The 23684-nt window shown below is 38.4% G+C and overlaps 1 protein-coding gene across 8 annotated transcripts in view; it reads right to left on the minus strand.

Annotated features, from left to right (window-relative positions):
* The window catches only part of LOC122826239, a 75850-nt gene that overhangs the window by 23807 nt on the left and 28359 nt on the right, over positions 1–23684 (minus strand). For 6 of the 8 annotated variants that reach the window (XM_044107838.1, XM_044107837.1, XM_044107835.1 and 3 more), the window contains 8 exons: positions 23510–23575; positions 18088–18280; positions 16320–16796; positions 14982–15428; positions 10826–10975; positions 5207–5395; positions 3387–3463; positions 1381–1480 (listed from right to left, as the gene is read on the minus strand). In XM_044107838.1, the coding sequence (XP_043963773.1) occupies positions 1381–1480; positions 3387–3463; positions 5207–5395; positions 10826–10975; positions 14982–15428; positions 16320–16796; positions 18088–18280; positions 23510–23569 (1693 nt within the window). In that variant the 5' untranslated portion in view covers positions 23570–23575. Of the gene's footprint in view, positions 1–1380; positions 1481–3386; positions 3464–5206; positions 5396–10825; positions 10976–14981; positions 15429–16319; positions 16797–18087; positions 18281–23509; positions 23576–23684 lie in introns of those variants that run through there. The other 2 variants (XM_044107840.1, XM_044107842.1) reach the window with 2 other exon arrangements.

Here is a 23684-nt window from a genome sequence, read left to right on the forward strand (position 1 = left end):
GCGCCTCCACAGGTGAGGAGGAGAATAGGTTTTTCAATTAGTTTGAATGCAGTGAGAAAGAGAACCAATCAGATGAAAATGTAACAAATGTTGCAATTTTGGTCCCAAATCAAACTGAATCTTTCGGACTATCAAGTCAGAAAACATTTTTATTCCCAAAAAATATATTTCTATTAAACTCCTGTTTCCCAGTTTTTGTTTAGATTTTTTTCTGCAAAGTGACTTGAGGCGGCATTTGTTGTAAATTGGTGCTAAATAAATAAACTGAACTAAATTTTAATTGTTTTGTTTCTATTTACGCTACTTTATTGTTTTTGGTTGTTATGTTTTATTTTGGATATTTAAATTATCTTCCAGTTCCAATGTGAAGAAGTTCTTAAAGTTTATTGGTCTCTGAGAGGATAAATGTTAATTATTGTGTATCACTTAAAAAATGGTCTAAAAAAAACAACGTTATTATTGTTTATCGCAATAAATTTTGGGACAATTTATTGTCCAGCTAAATTTGTTAGACTAAGATCCTGTAGCAATTAAACATTTTTGACTCTGCATTACAAACCTCACCGTTCCATACAAAGACAAGCCTGGGGGTCGTTTAGCAGCAGCACGACCTCCAGATTGACCTCTCCATGCCCTGATGATGACCCCACTTCCAGAGGGTGACCATGCCTTTGACCTCTAAAAGGTCAACGGTCAGAAGCACCTTTAGTCTCCTTCTTCAGGTTTTCATAGTTTAAGAAACTGGTGAAACAAACCTTTCAAATGGTTCAGAAACTGCAATAAAAATATGATGTAAAATAAATAACACAGCAAAAAGCATAGAGTTACACTGAATAGATCTGTCACAATGCATCTCTAAATCGAATGCATTTTTATTACTTGAGCAATAAATTCGACCTTGGCTTCGTGAAGAAACATCTAAGCAGCATTTCTGCCTCACTGCACTACAGACTGACACCAACACATCCATCTGAAGCCTGATGGACGCAGAAATACAGCGAGCTACGCATCATTAGAGTCAAAACCAGCAGGACGTGGTAACGGTCAGATAAAGGTTTCCAGGGTTCATATTTTAAAAGCCGCTTCAGACCCATTGCTCATGAATCTGCAGCCAGCTCAACAGGCCAGCTGGCCCTTGCAAGGATTAGCGGGCTTAAGTGTACCGGAGGCAAGAGAACACCAAACACAGCGCTGGCAGTGAGGGGACAAAGGCTCCGGGCTGACAGGGACCCACCGGGCTTTTATCGGATCAAACGCTAATGGTGAAGATGGTTTCTCGCATTGATTAAGTATTGTTGTTAAGCTCTGCAGCGGCAGCCGCAGCACTGAGGCGACACGGTGATGAACGTGTTTTAAGGCTGAAACAAACAGGAAACCTACTGGAGAGGAGGGAGGAATCAGAGGATCGGAGTGTCTCCAGCGACGGACTCGGGTCGGCGATCCAGGAAGACGGAGACACAGAACCTCCTTCAGACCAGTTCTGACCGAAAACAGAGAAAACGTTCAACAAGTTCAGGCCGGACAAACGTTATCTGCAGCGCGTTCAGGGTTTGATCTGACAGACAAAAAAATGGCACATTCTACAGCCTTTTTATATAACATCACAAATACATTTTTAAAAAAATCAAAGAAATAATCCAATCCCGTTCTTAAATAGCAAAAAGAGACGTTTTATTGAGCATTGAATGAAAACCCAGAGCAGGTTATTCATGCAATAACCTGCCAGAACGACATAGGAGTGTGTTTTAATAAATAAACATAAAGGGAAATAAAGGACCGTTTATTATGACAGTGTAATAGGAGCTTTGAAAATATTAATAAAAGAGTAAATTGAGTAAAAATGGACATTTTCTAGAAAAAAAAAAACAAAGAAATGTCTGAGTTTGAAAAGTGAAATATTTTCTAGAATAATTTTTGAGATTATTCTCAAAATAAAAAAAAGAGGGAATTTCTGAGTTTCAAAAGGTGAAGAATTTAGATTTTTCAAACTCAGAAATTATTTCTAGAAATTTCTTTAATTTAATCACAAAATTTCCTGTTTTTTCTACAAAATTTCTGAGAATAATCTAAAATTTCAGAATTTCTTTATAGAAAATGTTTACTTTTCAAACTCAGAAAAAGCACTTGTTTTTTCTAGAAAATGTTTATTTTTCAAAGTCAGAATTTTTTTTTTTTTTTTTCTAGAAAATTTCCTAGAATAATCTTAAACTTTCAGAGTACTTTTTAGCAAATTTTTGTCTTTTGAAACTCAGACGGTTTGCTATTTTTTTCTAGAAAACGTTTTTAGGTGGAAATGTACATTATCTACAATCACCGTATTTGAAATAATTTTTAAAAAAGCTACATTTGAAAAACACTACTTTACGGAAGAGTTTTTCAAACCACTTGGCTGAAGCAACCTCAGTGTGAAAAGGCTTTTTTCATGATATTTAGCATTGCGATAATTTATAAAAGTGCTGTTTCACACTTGGGCAGGAGTTTGATTCAAAGTGTTGAGCAGATTCCTGTGGATCGTTTGCAGCTGTGGCTCCTCAGGTGATTTATGAACGTATGAATCCTTCCTCTTGCTCTTGCGTCTTGGGGGTTTACAGCCTCATTCAGACTCTCTCTCCTCTGTCATAAAGAGGAGATTAATCTAAAACAACATGGAGAAACTGAATCCATTCCACAGTAGCACGGGGAGCGACCCCTCCCCACCTTATTGCTGGAGCTGCTTCCTGAAGCAGGGAGTCGAACTCAGTTTCATTTTGAGCCACATTCTAGTCATGATTTTAAACCTGTTGATTAATAATAGCTGTGTCAGCATTCGATAAGTGCTTCTTAAAATTAAATAACATTAAACATCTTTTCACATTGAAATCAAAATATCTGATTTATGAGGCTGATTTACAAATATTAGCAAGAAACTATATGATATTTTTGTTACTTGCCATGTCGATAACGAACAAAAACTTGACCTCATGTAAGGCTGAGGCAGCAATGGAGTGAAAGTAAGAAACACTGCCACCTGCATCTGGGAGTTATCACCTAAACCATATAGTTTTTTAACATTTTGGTGGAAAATTTGCTATAAACTTGAACAAAAAAGTGTGGCGATTTGTTGATCTTACTTAAATTTCTGTACAAAAATTGGGCTGACTGGTGGAATTTCAGTAAAGAGATAAAAATAGCGTTAATTTGATTGATTAAATAGTACTTAAGCATCAAATCGATTTCTGTGAACAAGCAGAACGGTGTGTTTACCTCTCAATTAAACACTTTGACTCGTCTGACATGCATTTTTTGCAGTTACTTCATGATAGAAGTTAATTTCCTGGAGTGTTTGTGGAGCGAGAGATGAAAAAAAAGAGGAGAAAAGCTCCACTTAAAGAGGCAGAGTCGCTCACCGATTTATTCTCCTGGAGTTTCCCTGCAGAGTCGCACCTTTCAGAGCCGCTGCCAGCTGTGAGAGGCCTTGAATGACCTGACAAAACCGCAGCGAAAACATCATCATCAGGACGCTGCAGCCAGAGGAAGTGATTGTGTGTTTGCAGCACACACACACGCCCACCCACGCACGCACACAGACACACACATTTGTCTTTTGTACTCGAATGTGTGTGCTCAGATATGAGTAATGTCGTGTAGTAACCCCAATTATGGCTATTAATCTCAGAGCAAATAATGGCAGAAAAAGGAGCAACAGAGCAGCACCTGTCTGCAGAAGCATGCCAGCTGCAAACATTGTTCTGGAGCCTGAGAGGAAAAATGAGCTTCCAGTGAATTCAGACACATTTAGGCTCACTGTAAATATTCATACATGGCTGAAAAGAAAATTACAAAGACCATTTAATATCCTGCCAGTGCCTCAAAGTAACAAAAACACATTTTACTCACCTACTTTGTTGATTTTTTTATCACATATTTTATAGAAAATGTTTCTGCAAAAGGAAGCGATTCACCAAACTGGTTTGTTTTTTGATGTATGTGCAAAAAGTTTAGATTTTTTACACATTTTTAAATACTTGCTCCATCTGCAGATTATTTAAATTACAACATGTTAAAATGTTATGATTATCATCAATATCCAGATAATTCTTAAAATGAAAAAATATTAAACATCTTTTCACATTGAAATAAAAATAACTGATTTATGACGTTAATGTGCTTAAATATTATTTTATCAGTCAAATCAATACAGGTTTTTCTGTTTACTGCCAAATTACATTAAGGAGTTTATTGCAGATTTTTCTCAAAAGTTGTCAAAAACTTTCTTACTTGTTCAAAACAGCTGCCTCAGCCTTAACTGATGTCAGATTATAGTCTGTGATTTATAAGTCAACAAATATTTCCAAATTATTACCAGAAACACTTATTTTTTTATAGCAAAAAATCAGAAAAAGAATCATGAAAAATGTTCAGTAATATTTAATTTTAAGAATTCATTGATATTTTGACAGTTAGTGAACAAATTTTATCAATAGATTCGACACAACTGGCCCTTTAAGAGCATTCATGATCTTAATTTGGACCAAAACAAAAATTAGTTTGACATGACTTTGAGGAAAGAAAACATCCAAATGATTTCCTCTGATTTATTTTTTGATGTTGCAGAGCTTGTGAACCTTCAAACTTCTGCTTTTTATCTCCTCTCTGCCTCCTTATCAGCCTTTAAACGACAGACGATGAGCTAATTGAGCGATCCGCACTCTTCTTCTTCGCCTCCTATCCATCGTTACGTGTGCTGTGATTGGTTTAAATCGCCTCCTGCAACCGGGTCGGGCTTCCCCAGTTAATGTTCCACTCCAGCGGTTTAATAATTTGGCTGACATCCCAGTAAACCTGAGCGGCCACACCTTTGGGACAGTTAAAGCTCGCAGCGGCGGGTCGGTCGTTAAAAGGAAAGGCCGCTCAGCGTCATAAAGACGTCGCTTGGTCTCAAAGAGAACGCAGAGTTTCGTTTTTCCCCTTTTCTGGAGGTCAGTTGTGTTTTCTCAAACACTTTTAGACACAAACAAAGACACACCTGTCTGACGGCTTCCAGGTAAGTCACTGACGGTTTCTGCTTATCAAACGATCTTTTTCAAACTGTCAGAAAGTAGCAAGTCAGGGACGGAGGACATTATGTTTTAACTGACACGTCCAAGGAAGGAAAAACTCAGATTTCAGATTTAGTGCAGAATTAAATTCTGTTTTGTTTTTTCCAGAATATCCTGGCTGTGTTTACCTGGTGAAATGCATTCTGGGAGTTCGTACGGCGACGTCAGGTCAGACCATTCCTGGACCGGGGAGAATCCCTCGTCCAGGTCGGTTTGTGGTACCGGCCGGTCCAGCAGCAGCAGCTGGACCCGGGATAAGGAGCCCAGATTCCCGGAGTCGCAGCCCACTGTGAGCGCCGCGAGGCCTGGAGACAAATCTACACGGAAGAAACGAGAAACTAGAACTCAAAAACACAAAATAAACAGGAAAACAAATGAAGGTGAATAAATTTACCAAAGATTTTCACACGACTGAATTCAACATGTTGGAAAAGTTTTTACAATAAAAGGGAAAAGAGAAATCTGGAGGGTGAAATGGTGCTAGAGTGAAAAACGAATGAATGGACGGATGAATGAATGGACGGATGAATGAATGGATGGATGAATGAATGGACGGATGAATGAATGGATGGATGAATGAACTGTCAGATCTTTCCAGAAAAAAATCAAGAAAGAAAAACAAAATAAATTAATCTAAATCGTAAAATTGTTGTAAAACTCAACAGAATTGATAAACTACCCTGATGCAGAGAAGCTACCCCTCTGCCCCCCTATCTACCCCTCTGCCCCCCTATCTACCCCTCTGCCCCCCCGAGGCTCCAAAGTTCTCTCCGTCACACCCAATTAAAAGCGGATCAGTGACACTGTGGCTCCCGGCCCATGCAAATCCCAGGTCCATGCTGGGTGTGGAGCAGCAATCTGAGGGGATTTCACAGAAAGTGCGTGCGCACCCACGCCCACACACACACACACACACGCCCACACACACACACACACGCCCACACACCCACACACACACACACACGCCCACACGCCCACACACACACACACGCCCACACGCCCACACACACACGCCCACACGCCCACACACACACACACACACGCCCACACACACACCCACGCCCACACACACACACACACACACGCCCACACACCCACGCCCACACACACACACACGTCCACACACACCTTCCAGTAACATCCATGAACATCAAACGGAGGAAAGTTCAGTTTGTCCCGACTCAGGTCTCTCTCACACACACACACACACACTTGTTGACTGGTTGTGTGTTTTCAGTTGGGAAGTCAGACCTGTAAAGTAATCCTTCAGGTGAGGAAGAGGAGCTGCAGTCGTTGGGAGGAAATCCCAGGGATAACGCCGGCGGTAACACAATGAGGCGCGACACACTTTCAGTTAGGCCGGGCTTTAGCGCACCAGATTGGAAAACAATTGGCCAACACTTTAGCTGATCAATAACTAATCCTCTGTTTGAGTAACGCGTAAACCTGCTGCCACCCACAGAGACGTGGAAACGTCACGACTCATCCTTCTTTCCTAATAAATTACTTCTAAAAAGCTATAAATAATTCCTCACAAACTTTTCTTTGGAAATTGACAGAATTTTCTCTACCTTTTTATTTATATGTTTAATTTTACAGACACAAACTTCAGTTTTTTCAGTGTAAAACCCAGTTATGTTAGATTTATTTAAAATGGAGAAAATGGGTTTCAGAACAGAATTCTGAAATGTGTGGAGGGCAAATGTTTTCAGCTCCTTTCAGTCAGTCCTTCTGGTTCAACACACCTGAACTAATGATGGCTCATTATGTCTGGACTTTGACTAGGCCATTCTAACACAATAATGGTTGAGGATTTAGCTGGATTTTGTTTCATCCATATTCCCATCCAATCAAATCAGCTTTTCTGTCCATGCTGAAGAAAGTCATCCCCACAGCATGATGCTGCCATCACTAGGTCATCTTCTTCAAACTCTCAAACTTTAAACAGGATTGCTTTTGCTTATAAGGGCTCTAGGGGCGGTTGCCCAGGGCGGTCTTGGATTTTGGGGTGGATGGAAAACAGTCCAATTTGTGGAATGAAAATTCTGAGAATTGGGGCACCATTTTACATGCTTGTAGATTGGTGTTGCAGTTTATCTTCCAAAAACATTGGATGACTTCCTGCATTGTGATTGGTCGTGTGGTGGAAGGAGGAGGAGCTTATCCAGGAAGAAGTTGCTTGCTTCCTGATTCTTTTTTCTCGGGATACTTTGTGCTTTCTAATGTTTTTGAACAGAAAAGTTGGATCTAAACTGAGAGGATTTACACACAAGTGTAGGCGACTTTGTTTTTTTAATTAGAGGAATCGTGACAAAAGCGGTAATTAAAGTTAAATATATGCAACATTTTAACTAGAAGTATTATAATGTGTCTTTTCTACCATTTTATAAATGTGCAATACCTTTTAATGGTTTATCAAATAAAATTTAAATAACGTACACATACGTTTAAGTCAAAATGATTTTACAAAAGACCTAAAATTATTCAGGTATAAAGCTAAAAAACACAACTTAGTATAAATAAAACATTTAAGCAGATTCTTTTAACAGCCTTTGAAATTAAAATGTACTAATTTTTTTGGTATGGATGGAAAATGCACATTAATTTTTATTTTAAATGTATCAGAATTAGTCCAAAAACTATTTTCCATCTGTTATTCCTGGACAATAAAAAATTTATCTTGATAAAAACAGTTTACAGAAATAAAACAAGTTTAAAATTTCTTAACTACACAAAGAAAACTACAACACAATTCTTATAGAAAGTACAAGAAATAAAACTAAATTACGGTAATCAATGCAGATGGCAAAACAGAAGTCGCACATTATTAAAAATGTTGACAGATCTGATGCGTCATGAACTAATTTGTTAATTGTTTGTATGTGGGAAGAATTCTGATTGATTTTCCTCACAAACTAAATATTTTTAACATTTTCAGCGCTGATGATGTAAAATCCTACAGAGATTTAAGCTGTGCTTTCCATCAGCGTGACAAAAATCTGAGCGTTAACTCGCATTTAGAAGAGCTTCTGGCCAAAACCCAGAGCAGATCTTTATCACTCCACTTCCTCAGGGGTCAAAGGTCTCTGGGGGTCATACGGCGGTTTGGGTCAGGTTAAACACCTTGTCAGGGATTAGCAGGCTCTGAGGGAGGTGGAGGAAGTCTTCACTGGCTGATATCTTTCTCTGCAGCTGAGAGAAGCTCCTCCAGGACTCACACACACACATGCACACGCACACACACACACACACACACACACACACCACGTCACGTCAGCTTTGTTGGGCCGATAAAACGAGCCGGCAGAGTGAGACATCACATAAACCCATCTCTGTCTCCGAAGACACGCAGATCCCTCGCTGCATTTCCACGGACCACGTAATTAAGCAATTTGACGTTTCTAAAAGAAATTCGCTGACAGGAAATTCACCAATTTTTAAAAAAGGTTTTGTTTTTGATCAAAAGTTTTGGTGCTAGCGGCTGTATCAAAACAATTGAGCTTGTAGAAGATGTGCTGCACAGAAAAATGATCCAGTGAAGGCATCTAAATCTGCGTTTCCAGTGACCATAAAATTAATATAAATATAATCAATGGAAACATGCCAATTAAAAAAAATGCCGTTTTTGCGCCAGGATGCAGTGGTTTTAAGAAACTAATGGAAATAATTTTTTTGGATGACATGAGTCACATAATCAAAACTGGATGTTACTAGTGGCAGAAACTACAAAGAAAACAAGAGGAAGTAATTGGAGGATGATGGAGCGACGTGTGAACAAATTCATCCTCGTGTGACTTTGATTTGATGATAATTTATTTCAGGCAGATATTTCACCAACAAAACATAATAATAATAAAGACTTTCATGTTTCTACGTGCAAATACAATACCTTACTATCAAACTGACATCCTCAGATACATGTAAATACACCACTTATTCAGTGACTGTAAGCCTGAAAAGGAGCATGATGAAGTTCAACTTCATAACCCTTTTCCATTCATTAATTCATAACATAAATAGTCTTCCTGTTTCTAGCATCTTTTCCAAAAAATAAATAAATAAAATAATAATAATAATAATATTTCCTGAACCAGATGAAAGTAATATGTACTTATATGTACACCTATAAGTACATACGCATCTACCTGCATATATACATAAATGATAATTACCTATTTACACACCCACATATATTTACACACACAAACCTGCACCCAGTTGCCCAAGTCATCCACAGTGCTGTAATTCCCAGCTAAATTCATCACCACAGTTCATCCTTTTACTTTTGAATAGTAACCATTTTGAGTCTTTTCTTAAAATACCTCATTGCTTGGACTTTCTGCGACAGACTGGCGACCTGTCCAGGGTGAACCCGCCTCTCGCCCAGAACGTAGCTGGAGAGGAACCAGCAACCCTCCAGACCCCATTAGGGATGAAGGGTGAACAGAAAATGGATGGATGGATAGATGGATGGATGGATGGATGGATGGATGGATGCTTGGACTTTGCTTCAGCTCTTTAGTGAGTTTATCCAGATTTTCACACCAATGACAGAAATGGATATTCTCTTCATTGTCGTTCAAACATTCAAAGTTCTGAAGTTGAGGTTTCTTTACAGTCATATCATCACTTTAATTGCGTTTCTTATTTAATGGAAACACAGGAACTGCAAAATTGTGTTTTCTTTTTGACATTAGCGTAATATTGACAAATTTTTGCGCACATTTGCTTTGGAAATGAAGCTCCAAAAGACGAAGAGATTAGAAAATGTAGGCGTGACTAGAACCGACTCAGTTTCAAATGTGTTACATTAAAATAAGACAACAAACCCATCAGAGCTAGCAGTAAAAAACACTTTCGATATTCTGCTAATGTCAAAAAAACAGAATTTTATGACATTATTTGATTAAGAAATGCAATTATAGTTGCATCTTAAGTTTGTGAAAAAATAAGTCACTAAAAACATCATCCTCCAACCACCTTGTCGTTTTCTTCGTCTTTCCACCAGTAGTAACATCCGGTTGTTCATCGCGACTCGTGCGATGAGAAAAAAGTGTTTCCATTGCAGTTTTGTGAAATACATGAATTACATTTTCTGCCACTTTGACCGTAACAAGAACTAGTTCACCCAGGTTCAAATCGATTCATTCATGTTTACAGTTCACCAATATTTTCAACTAAGTCCACAGTTCCAACATCTTCCATTTCTTATATTTCACTGAAAAGATAAAGTACAAATAATAAGTTTATAGCTTATTCAATTACTTTGCATGAATGTTATTCTCTCCTGCTGTCTTTATTCATATACATTAAAATTTATAATGGCTGAATTTCCAAAACACCTGCTCTCCGTCACACATTTTAACGTTTTCATTGCCAGAAAACAAAAACAGTCCAAGCGTCCAAATAAGCTGCAGTTTTAACTCTCATGTTACAATGAAAACCATCCAGGCTGCATGTAATTCTCCTTTGGAATCGATAAAGTCTTTTAGAATTTTAATTTGGTATGATTTATTTTAATTTTGCGCTCTAAAGTGAACATCTGCCAGTTGCTGAAAGTCAAAATTTTAATGGAAAAGGGGAACTCTGGTCATGAGAGAAACATGATTGTAATATATTCAGATGAAAAAAGGCCCAGATAACTTTATTTCAGACTGAGCGTTTGTAGGATAGCACTGTCATTTAGGGTGAAATAATCCTACAGGGAGACAGATTCTTAGTTGCTGCTCATAATCCTTGAGCGTTACCTGTGACAGGTGAGCGAGGAGAGTCTGACGAGTCGGATGGTCGATCCAGAGACAATGAGGAAGCTGAAAGAGGAGCGATGACTTCCAGTTCATCAAACATCTGAGACTGACTGCAGCTGATCTCAGAACAGCCTGATGCTGCAGAGAAACCTGCAAACACACAGCGTGGGACATGTTTGACTCAACTCTTACTCTCTCAATTTCTGCTACATATAATGACAAACGTTATAGTTTTGGTCTAGTTTCTAAGTAACTTAGAAAACCTTTTATTACAGTAAATAATTCCTTAATATTGATGAAAAAGCACAGGTTTCACTGGCAGAATATTTCACTTATAACATGAAAAAAAATATTTTGTTATAAGTGAAATAATTTTGTACCGTTTAAAAATCATTATTAAGAAATACTTAAAACAAACTCAAATATCTTGCTAAAAGTTGCCTTTAAATTTAAACTAAGTTATTTGCACAAGAAGCTAGAAGAAACATTTTTGGTAAGAGTTCATGTGTACAAACATTAACTTTTATAACCTTCATCGGCGCTTGTTCATAGCTGAACTGCTACAACAATATTATTATATTTAGAACAAATTGAGAGAGTAAAAGCAGAATACTGAGATTTTTACAGTAAAAACTAGACAAAAAGATACTGAGTATGGGGCGTGCTGTGGTGGCGTAGGGGATAGCATGACCCACATTTGGAGGCCTTCAGTCCTCGATGCGGCAGTCGTGGGTTCGATTCCCGGACCCAGCTGACGTGTGCCGCATGTCTTCCCCCTTTCCTGTCAGCCTACTGTCATATAAGGGACACTAGAGCCCACAAAAAGACCCTCTGGAGGAAAAAAAAAAATACTGAGTAAGATTTTGTATTTTTGAAGTATTCTTTAAAAAGGAGATTACTTAGAGAACTGATGAACTTTTAATTAAAAAAAAAATCAGAGAGCGGTAAGAATTAATCTAAATGAATGGCAAAAGCAGCTACTTAACACAACCATAAAGTCAGAAGCATAACTGTTCCTTAAGAATGAAAATACCCCCATGCTAACGGCTTTGTAAGAAAATCAGCCTCATAACTTTACACCTGACTCAAAGGAAACGATTTCACGCTATTCTCTCGCTGCCTGGTTTTGAAATCGGAGGATTAGTTGGTGAAACAGTCACTGCGAGGCGTGTGTTGTGTTGCAGTGAAAAGGACCTGTTGAGGCTTTTCATACATTAGATATGCAGAACAGCTTCCTCCGGACAAAAGGGTAATATATACCCAGTTTCTAAAAGGAAAGGCGAACCGCGCTCCAACAGGAAGTGGAGTATGCGAACGGCGTTGCTCTCGAGCGACTTGCCGCTCCACTCAGGCAGACAATGGAAGGACTTGACTTGACACTTCAAAGCATATTGCTGTTGTCAACTGGGCTGTCAGTCTCAGGCAAAGAGGGTTGAACTGAGTTTTTCGGGGAGGTTAAGGGGGTTGGTTGGAAGGACAACGCCTCCTCTGTGCGGTTGTAGGCCTCTATTCGCCGGGCTGAAAGGGCCTGAGAGGAGAGGCCGGGTCATGCCAGGACAGAACCCTGGTTTATTGTTGGAGAAAGTCAAACTCTGGATTTTGGTGTTGAAAACATGGCAGCTTGGGGTCGGGATAATACTCTCTGAGAAAACCTCAACGGAAGACGTGTTGCTTTTCAAGGACGCTATAAAACAAAATAAATTCAGATTACATTGGACACCTAACCCTTAAAAATCCCCACAATCAACATTTTATTTTCTTATTAAAGGTTACCTATTAAGCAAAATTTTGCACGTTTTTGTACTTCCGTTTGAGTCTCTACTGATTCAATAACAGTCCAAAGGATTAACAAAACACCGAGATGTTTTCTGTTGTCTGGAAAATGAGCCATTTCAAAAACCTCCAGAATGTAACTTCACAAATCAGGATGCACTCCTCGTTACCTAGCAATCACAGCCTGTTACCTAGCAACCACAAGAAAGCACTTGATCACTTTTTGGTTGTGCAGGAAGCTCTACTTTTGCTTTTCAAAGAGCCTAAGTAGAGCAATCAAACAGGCTGCAAACAGATGTGCAATTATACAACTGTACAATTGCACATCTGTTTGCAGCCTGTTTGATTGCGTAGTCACAATGGACCATTACCTAGCAACCCCGGCCGAGCCCAAGCTGGGCCCCAAGCTAAGCTCCAGCACATTTGGTCAGCTGGTTTCACCACTGCATGTGCCAGACAATTCAATTCGATCGATCACAAAGGGAAATTAAATGTTGTTTTAATGGCTGCTGAAAAATACAAGAATTTTGTTGCACATTCAAATACAACTTGCTGTTTTCTTCTTGGTTGTGCAGGAGGCTTTACTTTTGTTTTTCAAAGATGTTCGGATGTGTAAGTGTGCATCTGTTTGCAGCCATTTTCATGTGTGAGTGAAAATGTTGAGTTGGGTGGGTGGCCAGGAGCAGCTAATTTGTTGACAAGTAGACGGATGGTTGAATAGAAAAACATGCATGCAAAGAAGGACATACAGTTCTGGAAAAAATTAAGATCCCATTGAACCTCATTGAAAACCTCATAGTTATTCCACCAAATATTGATTTCTAAACTCTTCCTGAGTTAAAACATCAGTATTGTTGTTTCTAAATGAATATGAACTTGTTTTCTTTGCATTATTTGAGGTCTGAAACCGTTGCATCTCTTTTGTTATTTTGATCATTTCCTGCAAATAAATATGAAATATTTGCTTGAAATTTCAGAAACATGTTGTCAGTAGTTCATAGAGCAAAAGAACAATGTTCATATTACTCAAACATAAACCTTTAAAAAGAAGTAAAATCAGAGAAACCTGATAATTTTGCAGTGGTTTTATTTTAACAATATTATAGATGTGAAGTTTGTCAAAACGTGTTCTTTTATTCTTTGAATTTATGTTGTTTAGTCAACAAGTTGTTTCTTCAAACATTTGTTGGGAGTTTTAAGTTCTGTTATTCTGCTCTTGGCAGTTGGTGGTCACCATAGCAACCAGTAACCGACAGCTCCTCCCCCTTTTTTATGTTGCCGTTGGTAACAGTGTTAGGATCAGGTCTGTTTACTTACAAATATATCTTAATTTATATTTTGGACAAACTGAATCATATACACTGTTTTGTATGATTTTGACTGTTATTATTAATTTCCATTTTAAATAAGTTTAATTTCACAACTGCTAACTGGGAGCCATCGCTTTGTAGTTTGTTTAGGGTTATTTATTGCATGTTATCAAATGTATGGAGGCAGAAGCTGCTGGACTGATGTTAACCACCAACTTGATTTCCTATGTTGTTACATGTGTTGTGAAGTCAACCTACTGGACCTGAGATGAACATAGACGAGTAACACATTAAAGGATGGACAAAGGAAAAATGGACAAATAGATGGCAATATGATTTGCATCCAAACTCTCCTTTGAAATTATAATTTTTCAAACTGATGACTGTAATTTGATCCTTTGTGCAGCAGCTGTTGAAACCCATGTTTAAACTGCAAATAAACTTTGAGCTTCACACGCTGCGAGCTCTCTGAACTCCACTTGCCTCCATCTGCAGAGAAATAAATGAACTGGTGACACTCGCTCTGTGTCTGCTGTGAAGAGAACAGCGGGCTGCGATGCAGCGCGGCCCCCCTGCAGTACAGCGCCACACAGAGAACAGTAGACGTCTCTGACAGAAAGGAGAAAATCCCCACACAATTTCCACATTGTTTGCTTTCTTTCATAAAGTTCCCGGAGAAGTCAGATGTCACTGGCCCAGTCCTTTATCCCCATTGGGAACGGTAAATTAGCAGCCGCAGGAAAGCCACCGAGGTATTCCATTGTGGCGGTTCGGCTCAGCGATGTGCAGCGGTCAGTGTGGATTTATGACCGTCGGCAACACGTCTCCCTCTCAGGGATTAGAGAATAGAGAAAGCATCCAGGGAACCAAAGCTGAGCAGGAGAAACTCCTGACTTCAACTGTTGGGGCCTCACGCCTTTAAACAACAATAAAAAATCAAATGGTACCAGCTTTTCATCTTTTCCATCCCTGACATGCCGGAAAAAGAAAAGCAGTTTGTTTTTGTTTTTTTACAGAAGATTCATTTTGGATTCAATCTTTGACGTCCAGCTATGTTCAAGCTCATTTTTTACCTCTTTTTGGGGAGATGGGAGGCAGCACAGGCCAGTGCTGTGAATCAAGCCGGGATGGAGGAGGAGACGGGCTCAACATTGGTCCTGATCCAGAACGTGGAACCGGCCTGAGTTCATTCAGCTCTTTATCAGGAGATAAACTGGTGACATCCTCCTTCGATGTCTCCTGGTCGATGTTTTCTGTAAATTCTGTCATTTGTTTGATGCTTTGCGGTTTATCTGATGTAGATGTAGGAACTGGTGCAGGATAAGGCGAGTGTGGTTGGTGAAATTCATCAAACGTTTTCTCGGGGAGCGATGAAGTAGATCTATAACTGCATTTCTTTAATGGTTGTTTAAAGGTTGATTCTGTTGGAGAGGAAGAAGCCAGTGGTGACTGAATCACTGGAGGAAGATCCGATGTGGAGGAACCAACGCTCGTCTCAGGACGGGAGTCCAGAAAATCTGCTGCAAATCAAGCAGAAAAATATTTAAGAGAAGCTTTTCCAACTTCAAAATTAAGAGGAAAAACAAAATGGTAAAGTATTAGGACCATGCAAAGAATATTTTTAAAAATAAAGTTCTAGTATTACAAGAATAAACCCATAATATAATGACAATATTATGACTTTATAATATAAGCATTTTTGTCTAGTTTCTAGTGAAAATATCTTAGTCCACTTCAAATGAGAGAAAATTAACTTATAAGTACCTTCAGTAAGATTTTTATAGTCAATAATTCCTTAATATTTATTTTATAAAGTTCCAGTTTAATTAGGAGATTATGTCACTTACATCAAGACATTTTCCCATGTTGTAAGTAAATTAATCATTCAAAACAACCAGGCATGGATTTATCAGAATCCACAATAAGCATTAGCATTAGCATACTGATTGACTCCGACTGAACAAACTGAAAGATGGATTACTTAAAATGCTAATGCTCATTTAGCTCATTTATCTATGTAGTTTTACAAAAACTACATTAAACATGACAATACTATCATTCAAAATGACCAGGCATGGACGCATCAGAACCCAATGTTAGCATTACAAAGCTAATTTATTATTAGCTACATAAAACTAAGTTTTATATTAAAGTGCATAAAACATGACGCTACCATCATTCAAAATGACCAGGCATGGATGCATCAGAACCTAAAAGGAGTATTAGCATTAGCATAAATATGCTAATGCTCATTCAGCATTAGCATTAGCGACATAAAACTATATGCTTTATGTTAAACTACATGAAACATGTGGATACTATCATTCAAAATGACTCATTACAGATAAATCAGAATCCAAAAAGAGCATTAGCGTTACCATTAGCATTAGCATACTGATGTGAAGGTTTACCAGCAGTGATATCGCTGAGGATGCTGGTCCTGCCACTGGAGAGGTTGATGCTCCGACTGAACAAAGTGGAAGATGGATGACGTAAATGCGAAAGAGACTCTAACGAGAGCGATGTAGGCGATGGTAACCATGACGATCCGGAAGGCTTCAGGCTAAGATCGCAGTCCGGCTCCTGTGGAACTGAGTCAAAGACAGTTTCCCTTTCAGGAGTTACGTTTTCTTCAAGTTGAGGGGGAACGCGAGGAGGAACAGGAGATGGATGTGTTTCAGGAGTTAGTATAATGCTTGGGGTGCTTTCTGGTATGTTGGGGTCGAGGTGCGGCGAGTCGGGTTGGAGAGGAGTCGGACCAAAGCTAGATGGGGATACAGGTGGAGTTGGAGGGATCTGTAGACGAGGAAGAACAGCAGCGTAGTTTCTTCTCTTCATCAAATCAACACTTTGATCACCGCTCCGTCCTCCACCAGTGTTGGAATTACCTTTAAACACATTTTAGGAAAAATATGTAAATAAAAACAGTCCAAAGAAGCAGAGAGCCACTGGTTGTGATATTCAGCCTTGTTCATTCACACTTTTCTCCACTTGGGGAGGACACACATTGTTTCCCTGCTGAGTGGGTCGGCCTGCTAACAAAAGCAGTGAAAAATTCGCCCCACTGCAGCAGCTGCCACTTTCCCAACTCCATATTCACCAGAGTAATCAGAACTGAGGGCGGCAGAGAGCGCAGACATTAAAACTTAAAAACTTAAAACATTAAAGCAACGTTTCTCAACACAGGTTTAGGAAACGTTGCTTTTCCAGACTTTCAGTGTTTTCAAGGCTTGAATATTTATACCTTTCATTTACATTTTTTGGCAAATTATCTGTAAATAATTGGTGTAAGTACTAAAAAACGTGCCATAAATCCATATTTCTGTTTTTGCTGAAGACATACAGACCAAATACAACCAGAAATAAGATGAAGTTCATGAAATAAACTGAGTTTAATTGATAGATTGAGACTATAGAAAAGGAATAAACTCTGACAAAACAAATATTTGTTTACACTGTTTAGGAACCTTTTCATAATTACTCAAATGTCTTAAGGTTTTATATATAATCTATTTTATTTAAAGCTGAGGTGGTAATTTTGAGCCATATCAAAAATCTGAAGGGCCGGTTGTGCCAGAATGTATTGATAAAATTGTTAAAATATCTATCGGAGGAGTCAACGCAGTGAAGGCCACATTTCTGCACTCCTGTTTCCAATACCCTGCCATTCCCATCTGTTGTGCTCTCACACACACACACACACAGCTGAATGTGAACTGGTGTGTGTACTAATGTGCATATGAATGACATGTGTCAGAGTGCAAAGCCATGGCATTGGGCGCAGCACGTTTCTTTAGGGAGGAGGGTCAAGGATGATTGTGAGGGAGCCAGCCACCATATGGCAGAATAATTAGTGTTGGACCTCAGAGCGGAGAAATGCGCCCTCCCTCTGCTACACACACACACATTTTCACACAGGAAAGCAGCGTCCGACTGGGGACCGAAGGTGTGAGCACGGAAAAATACCTTCACATCTGAAAGGAGCGGCAGAAAACTGATTTCAACAGAAAGAGAGAAAGAGAGAGAGGGAGAGAGAGGTCCACCAGGAGGGCGGCGCTGTGGGGACAGGGATTAAGATCCAGTGACGGGCTTGGAGGCCTCCGTGTTGACTGCTCAGAGGAGAACAAAAGAAATGAGAGGCTGCTGGTGTAAAAGCACCAGATGGTTTAATCAACTTACCCAGAAGAAAGTCAGTCTGTGAGGCAGGAGGAAGGTTAAAACTCTGCATCCTCCCCTCAGACGGAAGCTGCTGCTGGTGATTATTGTTAAGGTAACAAGGAGGGTGGAAGTCCTCAGGACGAGCCTTCATGTGGGACAGAAATCGAGGACACACAGCTGGGGCACGACGAACCCGGTTATAATGGACCTGCGGCTTAAATACAAACATTTTATGATAATTATTCAAATATCTAGAGATGAAATGATAAAAAAACCAGAATAACCTCAAGAATATATTTATAAAATGCACTTATTACCACCTTTACTCATAACACACCTTGTCTTTTCCCATTTTAATTGGGAAATTTTGGTTTCAAGTTTTTTTTATTTATTCAAATTTCATAAAAAAAATTTTTTTACTAGTTAGGAAACAACTCTATTGTGGAAAAACCACAATAATTAAATAAAAATAGCACCAAAGAAATAGAAAAAAAAATAAATAAACAAAACAAAGAATAACATTATAAAAAACATTTAAACCCAGTTTTATGCATAATCCACCTAGTCTTTTCCTATCTTAACTGGACAATTTTATTTTTTCATTTATTGCAATGTAATTCCTTTCTTTGTGGAAAAAACTACAGTAATTAAATAAAAATAGCAACAAACAGATAATATAGAGAAAATAGCAAAAAATATTTATAAAATAAATTTTTATTCATAATCCACCTTGTTTTTCCAATTTTCATAGGAAAATTTTGGACAATTTTGTTTGAAACTTTTTTTATTTACATTGTAATGTCATTCAAGAAATGATGCTTTGTAAGAAATAACATGATTGTGAAAATACTACAATAGTTAAACAAAAAATAGCAAAAAAAATAAATAATTGCATGTATACTTTTTAAAATACTTCTGCATTTATTACCACTTTTATTTATAATCCACCTTGTCTTTAATATTTTAATTAGATTTCTGGACAATTTTGGTTTGACATTTAAGTATTTATTGAAAAGTAAAACAAAAAACAATAGTAATTAAATAAAAAAAATTTAAAGTAAAACTGTATTAAATAACCAAAATATTTAATATTTTAATTCATTAAAAAATACATAATAACTTTTGGGGACATACTATTATATAATATGCTATTTTTGTATTTAATTAAAGAGTAATAAAGGGAGATCGAGCTTCAAGAAATTATGCAAAAAGTTTTTTTTTAAAATGCTGAGAGAGAATTCAAAGCAATAAATAAATATGAATAAATTGAGTTTCTTTTTAAAATAAATTAATATAAACATAATATTCAAAACAGAGATAACTCATTACCATCTGGGGGTATAGTTCTTCACTTACAGTATTTTATAACATAACTTGTCACTGCTGCCCCCTTGTGTTGATACAAGTAATTACTTTAAAAACAAGTTCTTAAAGAAAACCTGGCTCCTCTAAAAGTAAAAAAAGAAGCAAAACTTCAGGAAATCTTCCAGGGAAATAAAAGCAGGTAAATAAAACCATGTGGACATCAACCAGTGAAAACCAGTTTGTCCCAAATCTGTGGTGCCAGTGACTCATTCAGAGACAAACAGTCGTAATAAATGGCCCACTGGCTTTTATTTGTCTTGGATTTAAGCTTAATCTTAAACAAAGTTCAGCTCCACTCGCTTAAAAAAAAAAGAAAGAAAATGTTTCAGAGGAAAGGAGGAGCAGAAGAAGGAGGGAGACCGTCAGACTGACACAGCGAGGATCAGCTCTTAAATCCCTCCATGTTCTTTTTCAGAGGGTTTAAAGATTTGCATTCTTGTGATGTTAAGAGGGAGAAGTAACGAGCAAACAAGAGACGCGCCTGTCCACGCTCTTCGTCCCCCCGCCGCCTCCTCATCACTCAGGATGATCGGGATGAAGGAGGTTTGAGGCCAGATGTGAACAGCTGGGTTTCTGCACAGCAGGACTGAGCATCATTTTATACTAAATGTCCAGCAGTTTAATCAAAAAACATGAAAACTGTGATTCATTTCTATTATTATTGGTTTTTGGATGTATAACTTAAAAAATGTAAAAGTTGAACAAAAACAAAATGTGGAGCAAAATAAGATAGAGAGAGAGAAAGAAATGGAGAGATAAGGATAGAGATAGAGAGATAAAAATAGATGGAGAGAGATAGAGACAAAGATAGATGAAGAAAAAAGACCGAGAGCTAGAGATACACATGTGCATTCAAACCACATGTTAATGTGGTTTGAATGTGGTCAGTTCACCAATATTTAGACTTTTAGGTGGACCAGAGTTCTGTTGCGTGTTCACACCTCCCCAAATGAACCGGACTTTCAGGGAAAACAAACCAGACTTTCAGGGAAAACAAACCAGACTTTCAGGGAAAACAAACCGGACTTTCTGCGCAAATGAACTGGACTTTCTGGGCACATAAACCGGACTTTCTGGGAAAACGAACCGGAGTTTCTGCGCAAATGAACCGGACTTTCTGGGCACATAAACCGGACTTTCTGGGAAAACGAACCGGACTTTCTGGGCAGACGAACAGAAGTTTGACTGAAGCGAACCAAACAGGACTGGAGTGAATCCAACTTTTAACACGAAACCAGTCTGACTGGTGCATCTTGATGTTTGTCATTGGTGTTTTTTTAATGTTATTAACGGTTTCCAGGAGCTTCTGCGACTCTCATTGTCTTTCTATTGAAAGTAGAAAGTTTCTGCGAGTGCTAAGCTGCATCTGAGCCTGGCTTCTGACACGAGCTGATAATCAGATTTACCCCCCTGAATCCACCGGACTCCACAATGCTCCCCACTGTCATTGGCCCCCACATTGCCTCTCGCCAGCGGCCCCCTCCGTCCCTGCAGCAAAGCCAATTACACCCCACAGAAACACAAATCTCCATGTTTTAAAAAGTCTCTCTTTTTCAGGGGTTTAACCTTGTTAGGCCGTAAGCCTGGCTTTCTTGTGCATCAGCTCTGTGAAGAATTCTCTGTCCCTGCAGCCTCTGGGACAGAGACACACTTCTGTCTTTGCTCATAGCCGTCCGCCTGTCAGAGGGTTCACTCTGAGGCAGCGTAATTAAGTGTGTGCATGCGTGTGTGTCTGCTTATCGATGCTTATGTGTTTTGGAGGTGGGTGGATGGTTGAGGAGGGGGGCTGCACACGCAAGGCAGACCATCTGGGACTCGGAGTAACTAATAGACTTCCTACATTCATCGAGCAGCGCCACTTGTGCGTCTCAATCAGGGAGCTGTTGAGCACAAACAGGCCCGTAATGACATTAGCCAGTTCTGGCTGTGTGAGGACAGCGTGTGGGCTGCCTGACGCCAGGAGGTCAGCCCGTTTCCTGGGGGCCTGCGAGGGCCCAGAGGAGCCCACGCCGTGGTAATGGGTGTCTGCAGAAAGTGCGGTCCAATGTACTGTCACTGCTGGAAATGCCTTCCTCTGGAAGAGCCTCTAATTCACTTAGCTGGGACTTCTCAGCAAATCTGCTGACTACCGTGTCATCAGAGCTGAACCCTTAAAGCTGTTTTCTCTGCTGAGCGGATTGATTTAGGGAAAGTTTGGAGAAACTTTGAATTTTACTCAAAGTGTGGAAAAAGAAATCACACGGAAATAGTTTGTATTTCAGACTTTATAAAGTAAACATTTAGATGTTCACTTTGGCTACATTGAAAATAAATCAATGTTTTTTTCTCTACACAATTATAATTAGATATTTTCTCTGAATATTTAGAAAATATATTTCCTGAGAAATAGTTTCTAAAAAGATAGAAATATTAATATGTTCTCAAATATTTAGAGAAAATATTTGAGAAATATCTTCTCAAATATTTTAATTAGACTGTTAATTTAACAAGTTTAGGTTAATTTACATAACCTTGGTAGGTTTTATTTTAAAGAAAACCAAACCTTGTTAGAGACAATATTTTTATTCTCTCTAAATAAAAATATTATATTTAGAGAATAAATTATCTAAAAATAATATTTTGAAAATATATTTTTATATTTAGAAAATAAATATAGGTTTTATTGAGTCATATTGTTTAGTAGATATTATTTAGAAAATTACAATTCTCTAAATAATAAAAGTTGATCAAAAACGTCCAAATATGTTAGCTAGCTAATAAATCTTTACTGTTCAGTGGAGTCAAAAAAATATTAAGATGAATTAAATGAAAGCTCTTTCTAATGTGCAGAAACTTTTAAGAAAAAAAATGAAGTCAAAGTTGGCGTATTTCCATTTAGTGATTTTATTTTTGTAGTTTTATTGTTAACGGAGACACAGCTATTGTAAGTTGTGCTGAAAACCCAGATTTCACGGTTCGGATTCAGTGTTTTGCTCTTTAAAGGATCATTTGCTGCTCAGGGTTAAATTGGTGAACTTCTGCATTGTTTGTGTATTCCTACTTGCATCGCTTCTCCCTGAGGAACTTCAGCTGCCAGCACAAAGCAGGTTGCTGGGTGAAAAGCCTCTCGTTGGCCTCCTCCATGTTTAGACATCGACGCCCTTGCAGAAGTCGTGTCGCTGTATGACAGGAGCGTTTCTACAGTCACAATGCTCCTCCTGATTTATGAGGTACAGCTGGATCGCAGCAAAGCGGCAGAATGTCAGATAACGGGGCTGGTGGAGATTCTGAATGCAGAAAGCAATTCAGGATGTAAATGAGGCTGGAAGAGCAAGCGGGCCACTTTGTCTGACAACTTTGTTTGCAGAACCAGAGGCCGAGACAGGAAGGCGGCCCACGCGGCTCTAAGGTAACCATGGAAACGTAGCCGTTAATGATGGTGCATCCACTCCCAGCCTCCTTTTAGCAAATGGAAGAGGTGGAGACTGGGAGTTTGAGTCTGTGTGTGTGTACTTGGTTAGCCACCATATTTAGAACCATTTCTGTTGTATTTACTAAACTAATGGAGGCCTAATGGAGACCAAAGACCAGTCCTAATGCAGTCCTAAAGGGTCAGGGGTCACGTGTGAATTAGGTTTTGGTTAAGGTTAAAGGTAGGAATAGTCTAGACTAGCACATGGATATTATAACTTGGTTTTAACAAAGTTTTGATAATAATTGAGTCATTATGTAATATATTTTATTAAATTGATAAAGGGTAGGATTAAATGAGTGTTCACTTCTTCCTACTCCCTTTCAAACATAAAAGTGGTAAACAAATTACCTTGTTCTTGGTTATTTATGCACATGTTTTCTCTGTTCTACTGATTGCTTGTTTTCTTGTTTTAAAAAAAAAACAAAAAACAGTTTGAAATAAATAAATTCAAATATAATAGTTAAGGTCAGGGAAATGTCTGGGTTAAGATTACTGAATCAAAACATTCAAATCATTTTCTAACAGAGTTCATAACAATAATATTAAAGGGAAACTATAAAAATGTTTTTTGTTACTATGTGTATACGATTTGCTATGTTGTTTTAACAGAAGAGATTAACTTACAGTGTGGTGGCAGCCTCCTCTATCCCACAGAATGGCCTTAGTGACAAAAGAGATGTACATCGGTCTCTAAAAAGGAGAAAGAAAAAGACAAATGAGAACAGAGCAACAAAGAGACAGGGATTTCAAGAGGTTGTCTTATTTTTTTGTAGTATTAATGCTTAAAGCAAACATTAAA

Source organism: Gambusia affinis, linkage group LG23 (genome assembly GCF_019740435.1).
Source record: "Gambusia affinis linkage group LG23, SWU_Gaff_1.0, whole genome shotgun sequence".
Taxonomy (NCBI): Eukaryota; Metazoa; Chordata; class Actinopteri; order Cyprinodontiformes; family Poeciliidae; genus Gambusia; species Gambusia affinis.